A 20490-nucleotide genomic window follows, 5' to 3' on the forward strand; every position below is an offset into this window, starting at 1 on the left:
CAAACAGGTTTAGTGAGGCAACTTGGAAGCACGAGCTGGAGAGTCGAGTGTAACCATCCTTTCCAAACAAAACAAAACATCCCCATCATCTCTCCCCATGGGAATTCTTTTCTTTTCTTTTTCCAGATCCAAAAACCTCCGTCGGATCTATAGCAAAGCTTAATTCAGTTCAACTCTCTCCGATCATCCCTCCTTTACAATGCATGCTATCAAGTGACACTCTCTCCAAAATATCACCCTATCATTCACTCCGTAGACACGATTGACTTCCAACACAGGTAACTATGAGTACGAGTTGTTTCATCCGTAGACAATCCCGTACGCTTAAGTCCGCGCTTAGCAGGTTCCCTTCTTCCAGCTGTTACTGTTCCAATGTGCATTGGTTGTAGGAACACGGAATCGTACTTTGTGTCCGATCTCAACAAACACAAGTACTCCTCATGTACCCGCGGGATCTATATCTATATCCTCCGTACTTGGTACCTGGGTACATTCCAGTTTAGACCCTAGAAGCCGACGTCGTACACAACATCCACCAACACAGTCGCACAACGACCAGGGTCCCCTCCGTCCCACGTGACTCGACATTGATGTCGACATCGCCATCACAGTAGGTACAGCACAGCTTCCCCAAGTAACAGTGAGAAGCAAAGAAAAGGGTCGAGTCAACGTCAAATCGCGACCAATAGTTTCTAACTGCGCGGTCACGAGGGGCACTGGTAACTACTGCAGGACCCAGGTGGTGTTGGCTATTGTTGCTTCTTCGCGTGGAGACGGGAGAGGGGGAGAAGCCCTTATGCGAGTCAACATCCTTGGGATGCGGTGGCGGGCGGGTGACCTTGACCCTGCGTGTGCGGGCGCACGAACGGCGAACGGTTGGAGATGAGGCTCAAGGGTCGGGAGAGTGTGATGCAAGTACCAGAATAGACGCCGACTTGTGTTTTCCGTTCTGTACTCATGCCTAGGTATGTTGGATGTCAATTGTTACTACGGAGTGAATGATAGGGTGGATTCTAGAGGGTGTGTCACATGATGGCATTGTAAAGGACCGATGATCGGAGAGCATACGGTATTGTAATTACCTATGTTTATTTACTTTGTAAGAATTGCTTTTTTTGGCTTGTACGTTGCAGGTGTACATCAGGCACCTAATGAGTATATTTGTTGAAATCAAACACAAAGTACAATTCTATGTACCTACAACTTGACCGCCTACACCTTGCTCTACAAGATTAGGGAGAAGCGCGACCTTGTAGAAATTCCGTTGACGTTGTAATTCGAACCAGCCTAACGCTTACTCTATCGTTATGCGTATGTACATAGATGCCACGCGCATGAATCTCTGATGTATAGAGACGACCATACACGATGTAAGGCTATGTGATCCAAAGCTCCCCAGCCCTTGACATACGTATCTAACCGTATCTAATCCCTTCATGCTCACGAAGCAAGAAATCCCCCTTGCTCCTCATCGTCGGAATATTTTCTATACCCGTCGACTTCGGGACTCAATCTGATATGGAAGAACCATTTGATGGCTGGGAAGCGGCGTACCGACGCAACACCAAGATATTGAGCGAAGTGGCCCATAAAGAGAATCATGAGTGTGATGGCTACTGACGATCGTATGGGCTCTCTTGGGTTGAAAACAGAATTCCAGCGACTGAATAGGAGAACTGCGATCGGCGGAGGGGCTACGATTGTCATCGGCCAGTATTTGCCACCACGCAGCAGGTAATGTAGGTCTATCTGCAGCAGTAATAGTCAGTATCATCGAAACGCTATAGCGGAGAATGAACAAGGAAAGTGAACGGAAGAGGTTTTCGAGCCAGATACCGTAACGTGCCAATCGTACGGCGCCGGAAGAAGATAAGGAGCCCAGGCAAAGAACGATATAAGGAGATTCATGATGAGTTGGTCAGCATCTTCCTTGTACACATATCGTGTCAGGACGCCGATGACGTGACAGATTGTGGCAATCAGCACGGCAATAAAGACGCGACGCGAAGCAAAGCACAAGATAGTGGCCAGTAAAGCGATCGACCCCAGTATCGTGATGGGCAAGACTGATTCCAGAAGGCTCATTAATGTGGACCTCAGGTTGATTATAATGAGACCTGCCACAAAGATTCGGAGGTTGCTCGCTTCTGAAAGTGGCATGATGATCCAGAAAGGTCAATAAGCGATTGATGATAACGATAGAGGTTCCGGAGCTGAAGCACGGTAGAGATGGAATGATATTATTGTGTGGTTCGAAGAGATGCGGAATTGAGAATCTAGTCTTGTCGATCAAGGAGAATTGAGGTTGATGCTGCCTTTCCAAGATTTGAGAACTGGTACATGGCGCCTTCCCAAACCTACTTTCAATTCTGTTTCCCTGGGCAGTAAGATCTGTCGAAATTCGGAAAGGAGAGAGGGGAGAGAGTTGAAGAATGCCAAATTTCAATTTCATGAGCATTAAAAGATGAAAATTGATGTTACTCGCAGGCAAGATTGGAAAAAGTCACAGTGTATTGCAGCATCTTTACTCGTATGTTATCACCTGTTCTATTTCTAGGTCCTGAAGGATAAAACTACGAAGGCCTTCGTGCGAAAAACAGCAAATAGCGTCATCGCAACGACAGGTGCAAAAATGTCCACAAATGGTGCTCATTGGGCTAACTTGATGTAGAGTATAATTAGTCGCTTTGTTCTGTTCAGCCTTGCTATAATATAGCTATATGGCTCCATGAGATCCAGGCTAAATGGACCCCTTATTGAATAGTACTCAAGATGGTGGTAGGATTTCAAGCAGAAGTTTGTATAGCAACATGAGCGCTTCTTGGATGGGCCACCGGAATCGGTGCGGGAGATGTTGAAGTAGTTTCTTCATCAAGACAACGCCCGAACCAGCCTTTATGAGTACATGACGTAGTTACAGAGGTGGTAGTGGTTGCCTCAGTTGTGGAAGTCTGGTCTTTGCAGCCAAACCAACCGGGCTTTGAATGGTCAGCATGAAGGTCTGAAGAGAAGGACTCGGTATGGGTCGAGCTGGAATACAACTTACTGTTTTGCAAACACTGGTAGTGGTGGTAATCAATTCCGTAGTACTGGGTTCCGAAGTGGTTGCTTCGTCTCGGCAGCCCCACCAACCAGGCGTTTTGCAGGTTTCTGTCCGAGTCCGCGTCGATTGTTCCGTTGAAGATGTGGTACTCGGTATCTTCGTATGCGTGCCATTTTCGAATTTCCAAAGATAGCAATCTTCGCAATTGACATCCTCGTCCTGACAAGGTGCGGCTTGTTCGTATTTCTCATAGACATTTGCAATAGCGTAACGAAGTCGGTGGTAGTTCGTACTCTGTCTCCACCCCCAGTCTTTCACAACATCATAGATGCACTTCCTTCCGGTATGACAGGTTGTTTCGAAGGCGTACCCGGCAATCGAGCAAAAGCTCGAGCCTCCGTTGCAAGTTCCCATATATATAGGATCTGCAGAATGGCCAAAGTGGAAGCCACCAGTATTTTTCCGACTTGATGGACTTTGCGGTCCGAGCAAGCCCAGGCGGGTGGCAGCCAGTGCCTGTGGATAGGCCTCGAAGGTAACACTAGGTAGGCCATGTCGTAAACCCAGTAGCGAAGCCAATACGCCACCGAGACTGTGCCCGACAGTCATTATCTGTGCAGTGGGATAGAGTTGGATGACCTCATCATACAACTCCAACACCGCCTCGAAGTACTTGTTGGGTTGGCGCAATTCCTGTTTGACGCAGCTGTTGTCGCATGTGTATGTACTCGTCTGGCAGTCGCATACCTGATGCCAAAGGTAAGCGCCTCCCTGTCCGCAGCAGCACGACCCAAAGAGATTATCATTTTCTTTGTCCCGTGTTGAAGTTCCGTTGCCCTCGAAGACAGCTACCGTGGTACCTTTGATTGCAAGTATCACAGTCGAATTAGAAGAGTCTGAGAATACCTGACCCCTGATCCCACTGTCCTCCCAGCCAAATGGGATAGAATCATTGAATTTGTCGCCAATGTCCATCCACTCGCTATCTGAGGGGTCTGGTTTATACGCGTCCTCGGACATGCGCGCAAAGTTGACGACGGTTTCCTTGTCATCAACGGCAGGGCCAGTTACATCCTCCAGATTCCAGACCGGGGATGCAAACTTCTGAAGGTTGTCTGATAGATAAGCTGGCCTATTGATAGGTATGGCCGCTTTCTTGATACGAAATGGTCCTAAGCGTGCCGCCTGACTTTTAGACGTAAATCTGTCCGGGTAAAGGTCGAGTCTTCGTGCCCTAGGTCCTCGCTGTCCTGCCCCATGATGAATCAGATGCCGTAAAACGAGGCCATCTCCATCGGAATGGTGCGTAAGCGCAGTGACTCTTCCAGATGATGATATAGAGGCCGAAGAGATGCGGAGGTTCCAGCCGAGATATGAACACAGAAGAGCTATGAGCGCGATAAAATGAGCGAAAGCTGCTAGAAATATCAAGGGTTTAGCTACTATGTTCCCAAAAACTTTCGATGGCATGATGGTTTGTTCATTACGGGATGTAGAATGTAGAAGGTCACGGCGCAGCTCCTGAGGTCTGCGATGACGATGCCAGCGCCTAATCCATTTATAGACTAGCGCATGTCTTGAATCCAATCGGGTTGATGAATAGGATAGGGCAATATCCGCAGTTACTGGTTGACTCCATAACCACATCTAAATAAGGATGAAAATAAGATGAATGAAAAGAACTAACAGTCTCAGATACACCTTCAAAGCCGTAGAACATAAGTGAAATGGCCGTTGTATAGCTTATAATGCTACAGGGGTTATCAAATGAATGTCCACCTAGGAAGAGCCTGTGACTCTCATCAGAATAATTCATCACCCTAAATATTCGAATTTCCAGAAACTCAAGGATCGATTTCTAGAATGCAAGGAATTTTTGTCTCTGTGTTGTCTTGAATATGCGACAGTCTTACCTCAAAGTTCCACATTCCTCCATATTGAGTCTCATCGTCCGGAATGTAGCCCGTTCTTGATTCACTCTAGTTACTAGATCAAAGAACGGCATTCGTTACACTGTTCGAAACGGATATCGAAAGGCGATGAAGCTGTAGACAATTGGCAGCGGAAATGATAGTAAGACTCAGCGTCATGGATGGTCGCAAAGACCGTATTATATCCCAGGCACCAGACCAAAGAGACTGGTTGTCATTGCACGACCGTACGATGCTGCATGCGGCTACCAATCTCTACCGTTGGTGCACCGTTTTCGGCAACTGACATCACACCTTTTTGTCTATAAATATGTATTTGGTCCAACGACGATGGCATCGAACATAAATCTTTCAAATTTTGACTTTCGCCACTCAGATGACAACTCTTCAAGGCCAAGCTATGAAGGTGCAGGGTGATCATGAGGAAGAAATTGGCGATAATATCGGAGAGTTCCGCATGTTTGCGGATACGCACGGGCTCATCACGACCACGATGAATGAGATTCCTCAGTATCGCATTGTCAAAGTGCTCGGTACGGTTTATGGGTTATCTGTGCGTTCGCGCAATATTGCGGCAGGGACCTGGACAGCTTTAAGATCTGTTGCAGGTGGAGAACTGAAGGTAAGAATTGCCAGACGGCTGGGATCAGCTTCAGTGTTGACTTTGGACAGTCAATGACGAAACTTCTTTACTCGTCACGAGATCAGGCTGTGGAGAGAATGGTCGGAGAATGTGTGAGCAGAGGTGGGAACGCTATTGTGGCACTGAGGTTTGATACCAGTGAACTACTACAATTTGCGCAAGTCTGTTCGTATGGCACCGCTTGCATAGTCGAGCCGGTTTAGTGGTGAATATGTCAATGTGGAGTCCAGGTCGTCACAGGTCACATCAACTTCTCCAGTTAAGATTGATTTTGCTTCCGAGAACATGATGTATTTCATATCTGGGTATGGAAGGGAAGATTGTTCAACACATATCACATTTACCGACTTTCTGCACTAGAGATACTGCTCACAGCTTCATGGGAACACCAGGAAGCTCACTTAGCCCTAAGTTTGGTCAATAAATTGAACGTGATAATCGAAGATACTGGAAATACTCACATCCCTCTGTTTCCTCCTTGACGGTCTTCTTTATTTGACACTTATTTGCCACACTTATATCCTGCGTCTTGAGACCACCACAGGTTGCACTGAAGCATCCATTCGCATCCATAGCCTTCTGAAGGGCATCATCTTTCCATCCAAAGACGTAATCCCCGTGTTGGCCATACCCGGTGTTGTCTCCAGTGCTAAGATAGAACGGCTGGGAGCCATCGGCAGGCCAGTCTGCTTTATTATTGAACTGGGTTGTGTCCCATACAATCTATGTTCCCATTAGCGACCGCACACTGAGTGTCTGGGGTTATAAACTTACCTCCAGCATGAGCTGTGGGATTTTAATGGGATGGCTTGCAGGGCAATTGCCGGTTGACAAGAAGTTAGAGGGTCCTGCCGTAGGATACGCTACATGATCCTTATGGTTAGGGGAATCTAAGTTCTTGCCGTCCCAGCATCTATAGAGAATTATATTAGACATGAAATACAGAAGCAGATAAGATAAAACATACGTTGGATATAAGATGTTGGATCGAATTCCGCCAAGGCATGGCTGGGGAGGGAAGCCCTCGAAGTCAAGCTTGGTGTCAGAACATGGTGCTGCATTATCTCCTCCGAAATTAGGACCAGAATAGCAGCGGAAGCAGCTCTGCGATTTATATTTCTTTTGGCGATTCGCCGGATCCCCGACAAGCATTCGGAAGCCCTACGTGAGATCCTTTAGCTTTGTCAAATGATCACATTCCAAGGTCCGTTGACTTACTGGCTTAAAGGCCGTGACTGTGCTCTTCTTTGGCGCGATGTAGTATACGGTGATGCCACCACTAGTTTGTGTAGTGAACCGATCGTTGAACAGGAATCTACACCGTTCGTATTAGCCTCACCCGTGCGAAGTTGGGTTTCTCTCGACTATTTCATCCTCTGAAGGACCGACAATAGATTCAAAAGTCATGGTCAAACTATCACTAAACACCCACCTGTTGGGGACCTGCGGTACTCTCTTGTATGAGCCATTCCGCGCTTTGAAGAACAGGTTTGCAGTCCAGTAGTTCGAGAGATCTTCGGGGGGGCCGCAAGTGGTGCAGGTAGCTATCTTCGAGATATCTGAGGTGGCCATAGATGCATTGAAGGAATTGCCACCAACAACTTGGTGCATATGAGGAGTTGGGACCTGTCCGGGATTCACCAAAGGATCAAGGCGTTCGATGGTGATCTGCGAGCAGCCAAAGCGTAGATGGTTCAGGCCATTGAGGTTTTGGGCCTCGCTGCCTGCCACTAGGAGGAGAAGAGCCAAAAGCATGGTGAAAGACTCGTGGTGATTAGTATGATGTGTTTCTTTTCGCAGAGGCCCAGGGTTTGCTCACGGCTTGAAGTAAGAGAGCCGAGGATCCATCATATAGATTCACTCCTTGGGCTGTTCACAGTACCTCACAACTGCCGTCATGATCCCTTTCGGATCCAAAATACCGACCAAGATATTACCTGTTAGTGCGCACCGCCCCTTATGGTAGGAATAGCACTAGAGATGATGCTGGGAATCCAACTGCCGCACCAATCAACGCACATGATCAATGCGACGACAATCTAAAAGTATGAGAAGAATAACCACCCAGCATAACTCTGACTTATCGTGACTAGCAGAGCCTATTAGGGACCGCAGGCCCTCACCTCTCCAACGATACCCCAACCTTGAGGTAGTCAATTACCCCGCGCAGGCGAGTATGTTCCCCAACGTCTGCAAATCACGATCTCTCGACGCTTGGGGAACTCGCAGCTGGGCACAACCAAGGCCCAGCCCATCTCGCCATTTCGCAGTTCAGTATGGGTAAATTGTCGGCGATGATGTCGTGGCAAACCATCTGCTGCACCAGAGTTGTCCGCATTCGCCAGTGCGTTGAAAGGGTGCGAAGGCGTGGACGTCATCAACGAGTTCTGTCTTATGCAGGTATTCAAGTTGTTTCCATATCTGGCGATGGAGTGACGAAGGTAATGAAAAGACAGCGAAATGGGCGAGTAGAAGTCATGGCAGAGCCTAGCAAGATACCTACAACGTTTTGTTCAGGACAGTCATGTGATCCAAGAAGACGTTTGTACCACTACGACCCGCTTCACAAGTACTTTGAGGTCATACTTCTTTCCTAGATTTATCATGGTTATGTCAGCGAGGATTGTGAGCGATCGAGTATTGCGCGCCTTCAGACAAGCTATTGACTTGGCAACGACGGTGTATAATGTATGCCTTCAAATTTCTTATCTACTACCTCAGGTCTGTGGACTGCAAGCATTCACTCGAATCAGGGCTATTGCCGGCCTTCAAAGTAATGTATTTTCGTAAAGGGATTGGATTCCACTGTCACTTTGCTTGTCCATTTGTGTGTGCGAGAAGAAGTACATTTCGATAGACAAATCACTTCATGATAATCCTCCCGGAGTGATTCACAAGATCCACACAATGAACCTAGAAATTCTTAACCTTGTCCGGCGAGCATTATCCTGCTAGTGATATTCCATCCATCGTACCTCCTACACCTGGAGGGACATCTCGTATCTCGAATGCGAGACATGGGAGGGGGTCAGGTGAAGAAGTGTGGAAGACACGGACCGCAAATATGAATTTCTTGCCCAATTCCTCTTTTCGCTGAATGAGGAGGTATCCGAAACCTTGCGCGTTGGGTGTGCCTATTTTATCAGGTCAGCGAGTTGCATCGGTTCCTCATTTTGCTACAACCATACCGAGAAGAGCCCTGCCTTCCTCAGAGTCGAATCGGATGTATAGCCCAGGCCATGGCATCAGAGAAGCGTGGCGCATGTCCAATACACGTTTGATGATGGACGTTGTCGCTTTGTTCGTGATCGTTGCAGACACGAGCCATCGAATGTTCATGCTTCCTGATGGCAACTTGTATGCACCCCACATAATGTCAGATGCTGATCTGAGCAGAGGAAGTTCGTGGTTAGCGATGGGTGGATTTCGATCTTTCCCTTCGTGAATAGGTCCGTAACGTGAAAGACCGACCAACACTATGCCACTATCAGCGAAAGATACCCCCTTGGTTTGATGAGGGTTTTGTTGTCACTTACCACCTTGTGTAGGATCCATTGCGAGAATAAAATTGGCGCCAGTCATCTGATTGAGTGGTCAGCAATCTTCGAAAAACGACTGAAGCACTGTGCAGTAGACTTACTCGGTACGTGCGACCATCCACCTGATATGTCTGGTCGTTGATGTCGAAATCTCCTTCTTCGTCATACGCATCCTCCGGTCGGTAGTGGCGCACCTTATAGCACCATACAGACCCTCCATTCGAGTTGTGCGGCACCCCAGATGAACCCATACCTCTTAATGCTTCGCGGATGCCCCATTGATACTCGAAATTGCATTCTTCGCCTACAATTTCTTGCACGTCCCAACCCCACTTGACGAACTCAGCTGGAATCATCACGGTCAGCCTCAAAGTCTTGAGAAGTTTCCAATAAGTTGTTTGCATACCTGGAAAACTCGAGAACACACTCTGGGAAGAGAGACGTGGTGGCGTAAACAATACGCCAGCATTCTCAGGGTCCGCGAACATGCCGGCTCCAAGCATATCGCCTTTACAAACTGCCAGAGTCCAAAATTCATCATTGGCAGCACTCTCCCAATTCTGCGGCCATTCCATCCTACGCCCGAGGCTCTCTCCATTGATGATAGTTCCCGAAACTCGTGAGGGAAGGCCGTCCGGGACCGAAGGATAGCTAAGGTCGACATACCGGCCGGACGTAATGCCACAGCTGAAGTAGATGACGATTGCCACAATGAAAAGCGCCTGCATGGTATTCGGTAATGATACTGGCATTAGGCGGTGGTGCGGGTGAGAGGATCCAGGCACTGAGGTTTTCCTTAGGAGATGGTACTGTGGGCTGCTGTCACACAGAACCGTGCTCAACAATCTTAGCTTCGTACTTCACTTTGAGCGCATCGTCCACACCCCCACGCCTCTTTTTCCTGAATGGCATTAATCCTAATCTTGGATGCAAACATCCTTTGGAAATTAGAATAGATATACTACAAATTCAGCGCGCTGATCGCCTGTACCGAAAGTCTTTCACAGCAAACTATGACCAGCTCGCAAAATTACTCTGATGGATACCTGGGTACCTAAGTAACTGCTTTCAAAACACATTCTTACTCATTCGCATCTTCTTGGGCACATAAGTGTGGACTTATTCTACCTGTTGACGTAGCTTATGCAATAAGGTCGATGCCATATTCGACGGAGCGCCTCTACAAAGGTCTCAAGTGACTGTCTTCGTAACCAACATGAAAGCATCTTTGGACTCTCGTACCCCGGGCTTCTCGTACTGATAATGCTCGCTTTGTACTCATGATGACCTGAAATGAACATTTCTGATTGTCGGCTAGTCATTCTGCGTTTCATGCATCCATCAACTTCGACGATTGGACTATAGCAGCTGCTTAGCTTTGAATCATAAAATAACCCTTTGTAATTCAAGTGATTAAATTGGAAGAACCTTATTCAAAGCAGCCAATTTTACTCTCATCTTATTTTCACTTCAGCAAACAGGACTTTTGTCCCTAATATCGGCGGGATTTAGTATCTCCAAGTCTTCATAGTCTACATGGATGGGACAGGAGACCTTTCATAGGCTTTGGCTCAACGCAAGATATCAGCGCGACCAGTGTGACAATGGTCGAGCTACAGTCAATGCCGGGGTAAGCTATCTACACGAGGGAACTAACTACTGCATCAATAGTCCAGAACATGTCAATGTAAATCAATGAATACGCAGTGCTCTAGTAAGATCAGGATAAAACGTCAGGGTCATCCTCTATGGCTGCTGCTTTTTTTACCAAGCTACCTTCTCATTGCCTTCACAGGGTCAACAGAGTCCACTAAGGTCTCATGGTGGTCGATGCCGTAGGTCTATGTGTGACATCAAAATCTTCGAAGCCCTTCAAACCGACTCTAAAAGTAACGCTTCGTGCTACCTATTACTAGGATGACTCAATTGCGCAGAAGTTGTTGAGATGCCATAAGTCGTTTATCTAATGATCAAGATGTCAACACCGTGCCTTCCTTCCTTATCTGGGATAAATTAGCATATTCCAATATGGAAACAGGTCTTTGTGCTACTGAAAGCTCATCGTGAACATCGCGATACTACTTAGCATTTCCGTCTTACTAGTACCATTGAGGACATGGGAGTACGTACTGTCACAACCTACCGTAGGTCCAAGGGTCACTTCCAAGGGGTTACATACTGTGAATGGTGGTACTCACGCATGTCGAGATCTCTCGATATACATACTGTAACCCTTCCTCCCACGGCAATGAACCTGGCTCTTGTACATGCGAGCGGGGTTATGTAGATTGGACATCTACCTGGTGTGTTTCGGACTTCACGGTCCAATTTTCAGTTGGCTTGCGGTCTGGTCATTCTACAATGAATACATAAAAATCACAAGTGCGCACGATACTATGGTTATTCTGATTTTTTTTTAGTGACTACAAACCCATCATTCTCAAACCCAAGCCAATATGTTTGGTGCCTGATCTATGGGACTCGAACTTTTTGTACAGCCATCTCAGTTCTCTATCTGTAAGCCCCACTCAACCATTCTAGGTGACTCTGTTTTACACCGTACATACAATATGTTATTATCAACATCCTTAAAACCATGAGGAAAAGGCGGTAGGCGTATTGCCTATATTTGATGCCTGGCCAACATGTCTTAGTTGGCATATATCAGCGAGTCCGCGCGTCTATCAGGCATCACGTTACTGGAGTATAAGGACAGATTGACGATAGATCATTAAATGGATACATAGAAACATTTCAACTTCGCAGTCACTCTTTTGGTATCTATCGGGTTCCGCTCTGCTGCAAAAGGTACATGCGATTCAGTAGGTGCTGCCGCTAGTTGAGGCTGAGCGATCCAGGCATCAGTTTCCGTGGCTGTACCTACCGAGTGCGCATCTGTGTAGCGACCTGCAACCTCATATATATTCATTGCGTTTGCCTCGATTATATTACATCGAAGAATTCGCGTATAACAATTGATCAGTTAAAACCTGCGGTTGGCTGTAGATTATTGCAAGCTCGAGACCGTCGCCATGATGCGTCTCGTAAACTACATCAAATACGGGAACACAGACTGCAGAATGTTCGAATCTCCACCACAGAGCTCGTTCCACCACAAAACTCAATGCGATAGCCTAATGGATATGCAGCACCAGTCACCCTTCTTCAAACTACCTGCCGAGACGAGGAATCAGATCTACTTTTATGTTTTCAGCGACCCAGGGACAAGCGAGCAAGAGCAACTACGGGACGAATCGTCTAGTACCAGTCCCGCATCGACATTACCACTGAGGACAGACTTACTCAGTAGATGCAATCCGATATCACATTTCTACCGCACGAATCCAAATGTCCAGGCGCAAGCCGAACATGAACCACCCCACCCACTCTCTCTCCTCCAAACCTGCCGTCTCGTCCACAACGAAGCCAACCTCCTTGCATTCTCTCACCATACATTCTCCCTCAGCTTCGCCCTGATACGCAAGCATCCACTCAAGATATTGCTACATCCGCTTCCCCCCTCCAAGGTCTCCACCATAACTCGCATATCACACGACCTGGGCCCGCCGTCAACGTACTACCAAGCGACCGCAAATTGCGGCCAATTATTGAACTACTGCCTCTTGCTGTTCCCTTCTTTGGCCGTGTTCACCATCGAGCTCTGTGTCGACAAGGATGCGTACGAGAGGGCGTCCCAGGCAGACAATGTCCCAAGGAGAGTCGCTCATTACAACTATCTGAACGGAGTAAGCATCGTGTGGTGCCCGGGAACCGACGAGGATGATGGGATGACGGGCTTGAGCGAGCCTGAGCGACAGGCTGTCAAGAAGTTTGCGCCACACTGGTTCAGGCAGCTTCTCACCAATAACGACCGCGCATTTAGATGGCCGAAGGAGGAGGAATGGGCGGTGGAGTGGCCTCAGTATAGCAGCAGGTTCATGACGGAAATGGACCATGATGGTGGTTCAAGGAATGGTATCATACGAAACCCGGCAATGGAGCGCGAGGCTGTCAGAAGTTTGGATGGGGTCGACCCATGTGTATGTGGGTGTAAAGATTTATGTTGGACAAGTGTGGATATGGTGCAAAGGACTGGGAGGCGAGTGAAGGTTAGGGCAGTGGTTCATGGCAGAGAGGGGCTCGGAGACAGTCCTTTCATTAGGTTTAAACTCGAGCCGGGGACGGAGAGACACGAGCTCACAGTTGACGTGAATGGAGATACTGGACTGTTGTACGAACCGACACAGGGCTATTGGGATGCATTGAGGTGGAAAAGCACCTTCTGGGGTAGGATGGCGATGCCCTTTGCGAGATCTCCCACGTAGGTACCCTATGAATACAACTAATTATCTGCGATATCTCTGAAGCATCCACATCTGAAAAAAAAATCACAAGAGATTGATGATTGAGAAATGGGAGATACTTTTCAAACGAAGCAACTAATTCCGCAATGAAAACAGAAACAAAAAAGAAAGTGCATCCCACGGTCCAAGGCAGGCGCGCTACCGTTACGACTTGAACACACAGGTTTTGAAGCATGGCAGGTCAACGCAGTTCTCCATCGATCCCGACCACCATTTCCCCGAATCGTCGAAAGACTCCTTCTCTCTACTACTCACTAGGCCGTCCCGAAATGCACAGCACGCTTCGGATCTTGTTGTCCCAGTTCGTCTTCGCCGTGCCGTTTTTGTCTATAAATTCCATGGCACATAGTATCAGCACTGTCCGATACAGTGGTCTCTCAGTGATGTAACAGGGAATGACTCAACTTATTTCGGATAACTTCGCGTAGCCGGGATTCAGTATCATGATCTTCTGCTCGGGTTCATAGTGCCCGTCACAGTATGTGTTACTATAAAGGCGGACATGCCAATGTCAGAGCGAATGCCGAAAAGAAAGACGACATCCATGATACGAAGTGTACTTCCGGGGATGTGGATGGTTAGACGCACTCGTAAACCACACATGTGGTGAATTGCTCTGGCCCGAACGAGGAGATTTGTTGGTCACTATTAAGTTTGACGCAAGTCAGTGGTCTTACTCTCCTTGACGACCCCTCGGATGTGAAATGGGTTAGTGAGTGAGTGCCGGGGAGAGGGAGAGAGAAGGGGGGTGTGTGTGTGTGAGAGAGAGAGAGAGAGAGAGGGAATAGAGGTGTTGCCGCGTACTAGTCTGTCTTCTCAAAGCTGATGCATTGGCCTGATTTGCCCCAGAGAAGTTGCGACGCTCCTGTCTTCTTGCCACGGCCCCAGTCTTCCTCGGTCGTGATGTATGCCTTGGACCAGTCAGTTAGGGGATGACATTCTTGAATATGAAGAGGTTCAAGCGGAATGAGAATGATCTTGTGGGTACAGTCTTTGCTTACAAGGGGTATGGTCTCTGCTTGCGAAAATGGCTGGAAGTGGTCAGTCTGATCGATGGGGATCGACTGTACGGTGACGGCGAGCAGCGTTGCTGCTGTTGCAAGTGATAGTAATTTCATGACGACAGAATATCAACAGGGTATCGTGGTTTGAAAAGATTTTGTATGTAAAAGACTCAGACTAGATAACGATACCTGAGAGTTGAAGCAGCTTCTTATAGTCCCCATCTATTTGTGATATGGCCATCGTCAAGTGAGTAAAGTAGCTTGCACGAGGCTATCGGCTACGTGAAGGTCTCTCCATGAGGATGTACAAATAAGGGGATGTCAATCGTTTCGTCGCACAATGAATGGATACTCGCAATATGCGGGAACCGGCATGAAGTTGAGATGTGAATAGTATGTGGCACCCGTACGGGAGATATGAGGGCTCACAAAATCCATCGCCGCATACTCTGTGTGGTTGGTGGCCATTTCACAGTGTGTCATTTTGAAGATGAGTATGTTGCTAGTAAGCGTTCCTCGGTGACGATGCATACAACATAGTGTGAATCTGACGTTGAGATCTCTACGATAGTGTGACATTGGGTCTTCGTAATTTCACGCACTGAGACCACCGATATTGTGAAGCCACGTAGCGATCACGTCCATGATCTTTATATTGAATTGAAATGATTTAGACTTGAGTCCCCCCTAGCGATCAGCATCAATTGGATATCAACGCAACCAGTTCACGTGAGACCGTCGTAGACATATGCCACAGGGAGAGTTGATGTGATTACGAGTATGACCTGCGCCACCTGCCTCGCAGGGACAAGTAATTATTCGAGCAAACAAATTGTTGAACCGTCTTGCTGGTTGAACAACGACGGGTGCCTGGTTCGATGTACGACGGAACGCCCCATGCGAGATCTGAAAGGACCCACTTACTGTTCACCGGTGCAGCGATAAACGATGAATAATGGGTGTAACAAATGCTTGAGGTGCGACGTAGGGTATGTTGTCAGTTGCAGTCAGTCTATATGGGTGAAATGAAGGTACAAATTGGGGCAGTAAACATGTTTGCGATGGTCTCAGGAATCCGGATGTGGACTTGATCGAGTGGGGCGGACGGCAGCCGGACTGGTCGATCCTGATCCAGATATCATTTCCACCAACCGTCCGAGTGGGAAAGAAATCGACGAGATCAAACAACGGGCAGTTGTCACAATGTAGGTGGCGCTGGCGCTGGCGCAGATGCGTCGATAGTGGAGAGGCGAGTGGAATTGGCCTGGGCTTGGGAGTGACAGGCAGCCCGGAGATGGAAACTCTTTCAGACCCAATTTCAGGGTTCCTAACTTCTTTCTAACTTTCCACTCCGTACCTACTGTGTATACTATTACTGCATACCTCCAGTGGGTGGGTTAGTGTTGATTATTACTGTGTATTGTGCGGTGCGGCCCTACGAGGAAAAGTTCAACTGCTGACTCGGGGTAGCGCCTGTTTGAGGCATCTGTGCGTGTTGCGAGGGCAAACGAGATGTTTCGTTTGACTAGTCAACCAACTATTTCTCGTACAATAATAATTGTTTGATCATGGACGATCGGCTCGCATGTCCGTCCGTACGACTGTTGGTGGTGAAGTGTCCTTGACTCCTGTCTCCACTATCCTATGTCAATACGGCACGTGATGCTTCTCAAGAGAAATGAATGGGCACTCATATGTGTATGTACGTTTTACTAATGCGCACGAACTCAATGCTTTCTCGCTGGATGCGCCAACGGCTGTCACGGCCAACATGATAAGAGGTCAGAGCGCATTGAGGCCGTTGCAATCCGCGACTGCACGATAATTACACAATAGTTGGATGACATGTTCTGCGATGCATTTTCCGAACTCGGTGCAGGGCGCAGTGGTCGCAGCGACGGACAATGTTGGATGAGTAAGAACGAACCAACGGACGGAGTATGCACTCTGCACTGATGTGGGCTTGCGGCGCTGGCCAATATTCATTCGACCGATTACGACGTCCTGTAGAAGAGAAGAGGAAAAAGAAAAGGAAAAAGAAACTAAAGAGAGAGGAAAAGACAAAAAGAGGCGCGATGAAGTTGGCGAATGGGTATGAAACGAGCGGAGGGAAGAGATGGACGCAACAGCGGTTAGTGGGTGAGGCCGTAGCCGGATGGCGGTTTGGTAGACGGAGGGCTGATGCTTGCGCAAGAGGGAGTAGTAATCGGAATGAACCGAGATTGGGATGGTCACAATTGGTTGAAGGGCGATGGGGTTTGTTCTTTTTTTCTTTCCTTTTCTTTTCTCCCGCAGACCAGGATGAGGGTTGGAGGAGTGAGGACCACTCAGTGGTCTGTCGAAGGCTGGATGGCTGGATGATGGATGAACAACAAAGAGAGGGGAAGGGATTAGGCTGGCACGATGGTGCAATGTTCGGAAGCGATCTGAGGTGGAATCTGCGACAAGAGATCGCTATGATCTTTTTTCACGATAGTGAGCCTAGATGGAATCGTGAAACCGTGGGAGAAAGGTCACGGGCAGTACAGCAGCTTGGGCGTGTTGGTAAGTAGACACCTAGTAAGTACTCCGTACCTAGGTAGCTAAGGTAGCAGGTATCTGCTAACTATGCAATAACCACTTCGTAGCTTTTGTGATCTGGCAGAGGGAGATGGTCACATGTGAATAAATGTATGGAGTACGGAGTAAGTATAATTGATACTTGATGATTGATGATTGATGAAAGAAAAAGCGACAGAAGACGAGGAGAAGGGGGGTCAGCCTGTAATGCGCCCGGTCATCCCATCTCATGATTCTATCCTTCTGTCCTTCATTCTCTGATTACCTTGTATGAACTCCGTAGTATGCAATAATTCCTCCTCTGTTGTCTCCGTCGCCGTCTTCGTCCTTCATCCTCCTAGAATCAGTACGGCACAGTAGGTATTAGTAGCTAATAGTTAGCAGATAGCTACGGAGTTCATTGCCCAGATGCAGTAGATGGAATGTCGCTCCCCTCATCCACAGGCCCATCCCAATAATCCCAATCCCAATCCCATGTCCAGGTAGGACACCCCCTTGTAAGCGCGTGCTTGCGTCGCGTGCAGTGGAGAGGGACAGGGCAGGAATCAGGATAGGGCAGGGCAGGGTCCGGCATGCAGTCCAAGTTAGATCAAACCAGTCAGTGCGAGTGTCTGTAATGAATGACTACCTAGATATGTATGTACTGTCATTGTGTACTGCGAATGCCACTGTATGGGTGTGTGTGCTCGCATGCATGCCTGCACCAACCGGGAGGGGGGCATATTTACAGCATACAGATGCTATAGCCAGCATCCATGCTTGCATGCATACAAGTACAAGTACATACCGCTTAGATACGTGATATCGTATTGAAGGTGCTGTACGTATCTATGTAGCCCACAACTTTTGTATTATGTTACGAGTACAAGCGTTGGGCAGCCAGAAGATAGAGATAGAGATGGTGATGAGTTCAGAGAAACCCGATCGAATACTAAGACAAGGAGCAATTCCAGTAAGGAGATTCACCATTCACCATTCACCACCACCTCGTATTCATTCACCGTCGATTGTTCACACGACTACGATGCACTACTACGAGTAGTATTCGACCCCGCCCCGCCATTCGCAAGTCTAGGTACTGTGAAGATGTATGGAGTACTGCACATAGTCTCTTAACGCGGGTAATAATTAGTGTACCATGATCGCTCCACCACAAGTCTCCATTTAGTATGTCCAGCAGAGCAGCAGAGATTTGGCAATTGACATAGATGGCTTGATATGTACCGCAATGCTTTGATACATGTGAAACTGCTTATGGTTATACTGCTATGTAACAAGTATTCTGTCCTATTCTCTCCTACGAGTATGCTTTCACCGCCTGCGCACTCTTCACCTCTTCATTTCTTCCAGTATCTATGCATTCACCCATTCATTCATCAACGTCCAGTTGAATCTCATGACCTGACTTGAATTTCACTTCTCGTTCTCCTGCCCACGATTAGCCTCAACTCCAACTCCAACTACTAGTTGCTGCTACAATTCTGCTACAACTACTCTTCTTCCTCTTTAGTACCCACCGCACGTGCTTGTCGCAGGAGGCCGCAAAGGTCGCCACAGTTCCAGAATATCAGAAACACAGAGAGAGTCTGAGTCTGAGAGGATAGAGGGAGAGAGACAGACAGAGACAGACACACAGACTGGCGCTGATCCGAGGTGACCTAACCTGACGTGACCTGACTCCCAAGTCCCAGTCCAACTCCCAACTCCCTCCTAGATCCAGTCCAGTCCAACCCTTTGACGCCGCAGCGTGGCCTGTCCGGTGATCAGAGCTCAATAAGCAATCCCACCACCATCGCATCCGTGTTGGACGTGGAAAATCAAAGAAGAAATTGACGAGATCGAAAAAAGTCACAACACAACACAGACTACTGGTGTAAACGACAGACGTCTTTCACCTTCTTTTCCCTCCTATCCTATTTGCGCAGGTCTTAGAGTTTTGGACCAGACCAGACCAGACCCTTTAAAAGATTGAACGGAATCCCCACTCACCCCCCATACAAGTAAGTAACTACACTACATCCTCTTCAATCAATCCGTTCACCCAAAGATCCAACAATCGACCAATCCACTTATTCATCCTGTGCGCGCGCAACTCACACCCCTGCAGAGAGAAACCTACAGGTACATACTTTGTACTGGGTAGTGCGCCTACGTTTCTCACCTACGATTGACTGCGAGCAATTCCCTACGCCCCTACCCTACGCCCCACCCAACGCCCGCGCCCGCGCCTGCGCCTGTGGGCTGTAGTCAGTTCAGTTCAGTTTACGGTGTAGTTGCGGTGTAATACCTGTGCCCGTCCCTGCGCCCACCACCACCATCATCTCTCCTTCTAGTTATTACTTCTTACTTCTACTTTTACTTCTACTCCTCTTCTCCATCCCCTTCTTTCTTCTTCAATGATAATAATAACTATCCATCCCTACCCCTTCCCAAAGGCATCCATCCCTGGTCAAGAGGTCTTTGTTCCTTTCCCCTTCGGTTCGAGCTTGGACTTGGGCGCCTGCGAGTAATCATCAAAGCCAAAACCATCCAACCCTCCAATCCATTGTTCCTTCGAATCTACGGAGTATACATAGAAAGAAAGGTAGCCCTACAGCCCCGTCAGACTGCGCAACTCTTTCCTTTCCTTTCCTTTCCTTTCCTTTCCTTCCTCTGCATTGGACTGCCTCTTCATCGGCAATAACTACGACCATTACGATAACTACCTCTCGCGACTTTGACTGGGACCACCACCACCAATCAATCAACCCACCAACCAACCAACCAACCAGGCACGACAATAGCCAAATCAGAGACAGATACGCACTCACTCTACTCGTACTCTACTCTACTCGTACATACTCTTGTCCACGAGGAATAAGCAAGCAGCAGAAGCAAGCAGCAAGCCACACGCGGTCCCCACGCATCCAGTCCAGCGCCTTGCTTTTGCCTCTCTCGCTCCGCATCTAGCATCTCGCATCTAGCATCTGGCCGGCCAGAACAGACAGTCCCAGACCAGGAATCTCCCATTAGACGAAGTTCCACTCATCTGCTCCATCCCATCTGGCATCTGGCACCTGGCACCTGGCACCCGGCACAGTCTCACCTGGCACAGTCGCACCCGCCTCACAGACAATTGCGAGCACGAGCGCTGCCGTTTGCAGTTCTCTGAACCCTCCCCACCAGCATAACCACCACCACCACCACCCCCCTCGGTCAGTAATAGATAGAGATAGTTAAATATCCATCTGTCTGACCTCTGAACCTCTAACCTTGGGGGACTGAGTCGTACCGTGTCGCATCGCATCGCATCGCATCCCACCGTACACAACGACACCCGACCCGCACCCGCATCTATCCTTCGCCTGTCACCATCTCATCCCATCCCATCTCATCTCATCTACTACCGCTTTCGTCCCGCCCTCGGC

At 48.2% G+C, this 20490-nt stretch overlaps 9 protein-coding genes across 9 annotated transcripts; 3 read left to right on the forward strand and 6 right to left on the reverse strand.

Moving 5' to 3' along the window:
- Positions 1–1440: 1440 nt before the first annotated feature.
- BU24DRAFT_457584 (uncharacterized protein) lies at positions 1441–2160 on the reverse strand (the record flags this gene model as incomplete). Its single annotated transcript, XM_033531550.1, has 2 exons — positions 1441–1749; positions 1837–2160. The coding sequence occupies 2 exons, from the start codon at positions 2158–2160 to the stop codon at positions 1441–1443; spliced, it is 633 nt and encodes a 210-aa protein (XP_033389955.1).
- Positions 2161–2786: 626 nt separating this feature from the next.
- Positions 2787–4513, reverse strand: BU24DRAFT_430223 (alpha/beta-hydrolase; the record flags this gene model as incomplete). Its single annotated transcript, XM_033529797.1, has 3 exons — positions 2787–2978; positions 3047–4364; positions 4425–4513. 3 exons carry the CDS (start codon positions 4511–4513, stop codon positions 2787–2789), a joined length of 1599 nt encoding a protein of 532 aa, XP_033389956.1.
- A 775-nt stretch (positions 4514–5288) lies between these two features.
- Positions 5289–5958, forward strand: BU24DRAFT_417248 (YjfJ protein). The gene is made up of 2 exons (XM_033526671.1): positions 5289–5596; positions 5647–5958. Exons 1-2 carry the CDS (start codon positions 5351–5353, stop codon positions 5818–5820), a joined length of 420 nt encoding a protein of 139 aa, XP_033389957.1. The 5' UTR covers positions 5289–5350; the 3' UTR covers positions 5821–5958.
- On the reverse strand, positions 5869–7632 carry BU24DRAFT_24016 (uncharacterized protein). Its single transcript, XM_033522270.1, has 6 exons — positions 7050–7632; positions 6836–6932; positions 6585–6778; positions 6392–6530; positions 6079–6340; positions 5869–6024 (listed from the first exon to the last, which is right to left on the reverse strand). The coding sequence occupies exons 1-6, from the start codon at positions 7370–7372 to the stop codon at positions 5987–5989; spliced, it is 1053 nt and encodes a 350-aa protein (XP_033389958.1). The 5' UTR covers positions 7373–7632; the 3' UTR covers positions 5869–5986.
- A 716-nt stretch (positions 7633–8348) lies between these two features.
- Positions 8349–9922, reverse strand: BU24DRAFT_488006 (uncharacterized protein). Its single transcript, XM_033533512.1, has 5 exons — positions 9563–9922; positions 9258–9502; positions 9154–9199; positions 8806–9093; positions 8349–8751 (listed from the first exon to the last, which is right to left on the reverse strand). The coding sequence occupies exons 1-5, from the start codon at positions 9906–9908 to the stop codon at positions 8561–8563; spliced, it is 1116 nt and encodes a 371-aa protein (XP_033389959.1). The 5' UTR covers positions 9909–9922; the 3' UTR covers positions 8349–8560.
- Positions 9923–11925: 2003 nt separating this feature from the next.
- BU24DRAFT_417250 (uncharacterized protein) lies at positions 11926–13555 on the forward strand. The gene has a single exon (XM_033526672.1). It carries the CDS (start codon positions 12192–12194, stop codon positions 13479–13481), a length of 1290 nt encoding a protein of 429 aa, XP_033389960.1. The 5' UTR covers positions 11926–12191; the 3' UTR covers positions 13482–13555.
- Positions 13509–14667, reverse strand: BU24DRAFT_488008 (uncharacterized protein). Its single transcript, XM_033533513.1, has 5 exons — positions 14522–14667; positions 14325–14431; positions 14109–14165; positions 13926–14008; positions 13509–13847 (listed from the first exon to the last, which is right to left on the reverse strand). The coding sequence occupies exons 1-5, from the start codon at positions 14636–14638 to the stop codon at positions 13768–13770; spliced, it is 444 nt and encodes a 147-aa protein (XP_033389961.1). The 5' UTR covers positions 14639–14667; the 3' UTR covers positions 13509–13767.
- Positions 14668–16090: 1423 nt separating this feature from the next.
- Positions 16091–17170, forward strand: BU24DRAFT_417254 (uncharacterized protein). Its single transcript, XM_033526673.1, has one exon. It carries the CDS (start codon positions 16480–16482, stop codon positions 17074–17076), a length of 597 nt encoding a protein of 198 aa, XP_033389962.1. The 5' UTR covers positions 16091–16479; the 3' UTR covers positions 17077–17170.
- Positions 17171–19909: 2739 nt separating this feature from the next.
- BU24DRAFT_24106 (uncharacterized protein) lies at positions 19910–20490 on the reverse strand. Its single transcript, XM_033522277.1, has one exon. The coding sequence runs from the start codon at positions 20367–20369 to the stop codon at positions 20043–20045; it is 327 nt and encodes a 108-aa protein (XP_033389963.1). The 5' UTR covers positions 20370–20490; the 3' UTR covers positions 19910–20042.

Source organism: Aaosphaeria arxii (genome assembly GCF_010015735.1).
Source record: "Aaosphaeria arxii CBS 175.79 unplaced genomic scaffold BU24scaffold_1, whole genome shotgun sequence".
NCBI lineage: Eukaryota > Fungi > Ascomycota > Dothideomycetes > Pleosporales > Aaosphaeria > Aaosphaeria arxii.

Excerpts from the sequence above, each read along its gene's own strand:
- BU24DRAFT_417248 (XM_033526671.1), top strand. The coding sequence starts at position 5,351 with ATGACAACTCTTCAAGGCCAAGCTATGAAGGTGCAGGGTGATCATGAG. Across the intron at positions 5,597-5,646 it reads TTGCAGGTGGAGAACTGAAG|TCAATGACGAAACTTCTTTA; the intron begins GTAAGAATTGCC and ends GACTTTGGACAG.
- BU24DRAFT_24016 (XM_033522270.1), bottom strand. The coding sequence starts at position 7,372 with ATGCTTTTGGCTCTTCTCCTCCTAGTGGCAGGCAGCGAGGCCCAAAAC. Across the intron at positions 6,933-7,049 it reads GTACCGCAGGTCCCCAACAG|ATTCCTGTTCAACGATCGGT; the intron begins GTGGGTGTTTAG and ends CGAACGGTGTAG. Across the intron at positions 6,025-6,078 it reads CAAGGAGGAAACAGAGGGAT|GGCTAAGTGAGCTTCCTGGT; the intron begins GTGAGTATTTCC and ends GACCAAACTTAG.
- BU24DRAFT_488006 (XM_033533512.1), bottom strand. The coding sequence starts at position 9,908 with ATGCCAGTATCATTACCGAATACCATGCAGGCGCTTTTCATTGTGGCA. Across the intron at positions 9,200-9,257 it reads TGGATGGTCGCACGTACCGA|ATGACTGGCGCCAATTTTAT; the intron begins GTAAGTCTACTG and ends CCACTCAATCAG. Across the intron at positions 8,752-8,805 it reads GGAAGGCAGGGCTCTTCTCG|GCACACCCAACGCGCAAGGT; the intron begins GTATGGTTGTAG and ends CTGATAAAATAG.
- BU24DRAFT_417250 (XM_033526672.1), top strand. The coding sequence starts at position 12,192 with ATGCGTCTCGTAAACTACATCAAATACGGGAACACAGACTGCAGAATG.
- BU24DRAFT_488008 (XM_033533513.1), bottom strand. The coding sequence starts at position 14,638 with ATGAAATTACTATCACTTGCAACAGCAGCAACGCTGCTCGCCGTCACC. Across the intron at positions 14,009-14,108 it reads ACCACATGTGTGGTTTACGA|TAACACATACTGTGACGGGC; the intron begins GTGCGTCTAACC and ends CCGCCTTTATAG. Across the intron at positions 13,848-13,925 it reads CGCGAAGTTATCCGAAATAA|ACAAAAACGGCACGGCGAAG; the intron begins GTTGAGTCATTC and ends TGGAATTTATAG.
- BU24DRAFT_417254 (XM_033526673.1), top strand. The coding sequence starts at position 16,480 with ATGTGGGCTTGCGGCGCTGGCCAATATTCATTCGACCGATTACGACGT.
- BU24DRAFT_24106 (XM_033522277.1), bottom strand. The coding sequence starts at position 20,369 with ATGCGATGCGACACGGTACGACTCAGTCCCCCAAGGTTAGAGGTTCAG.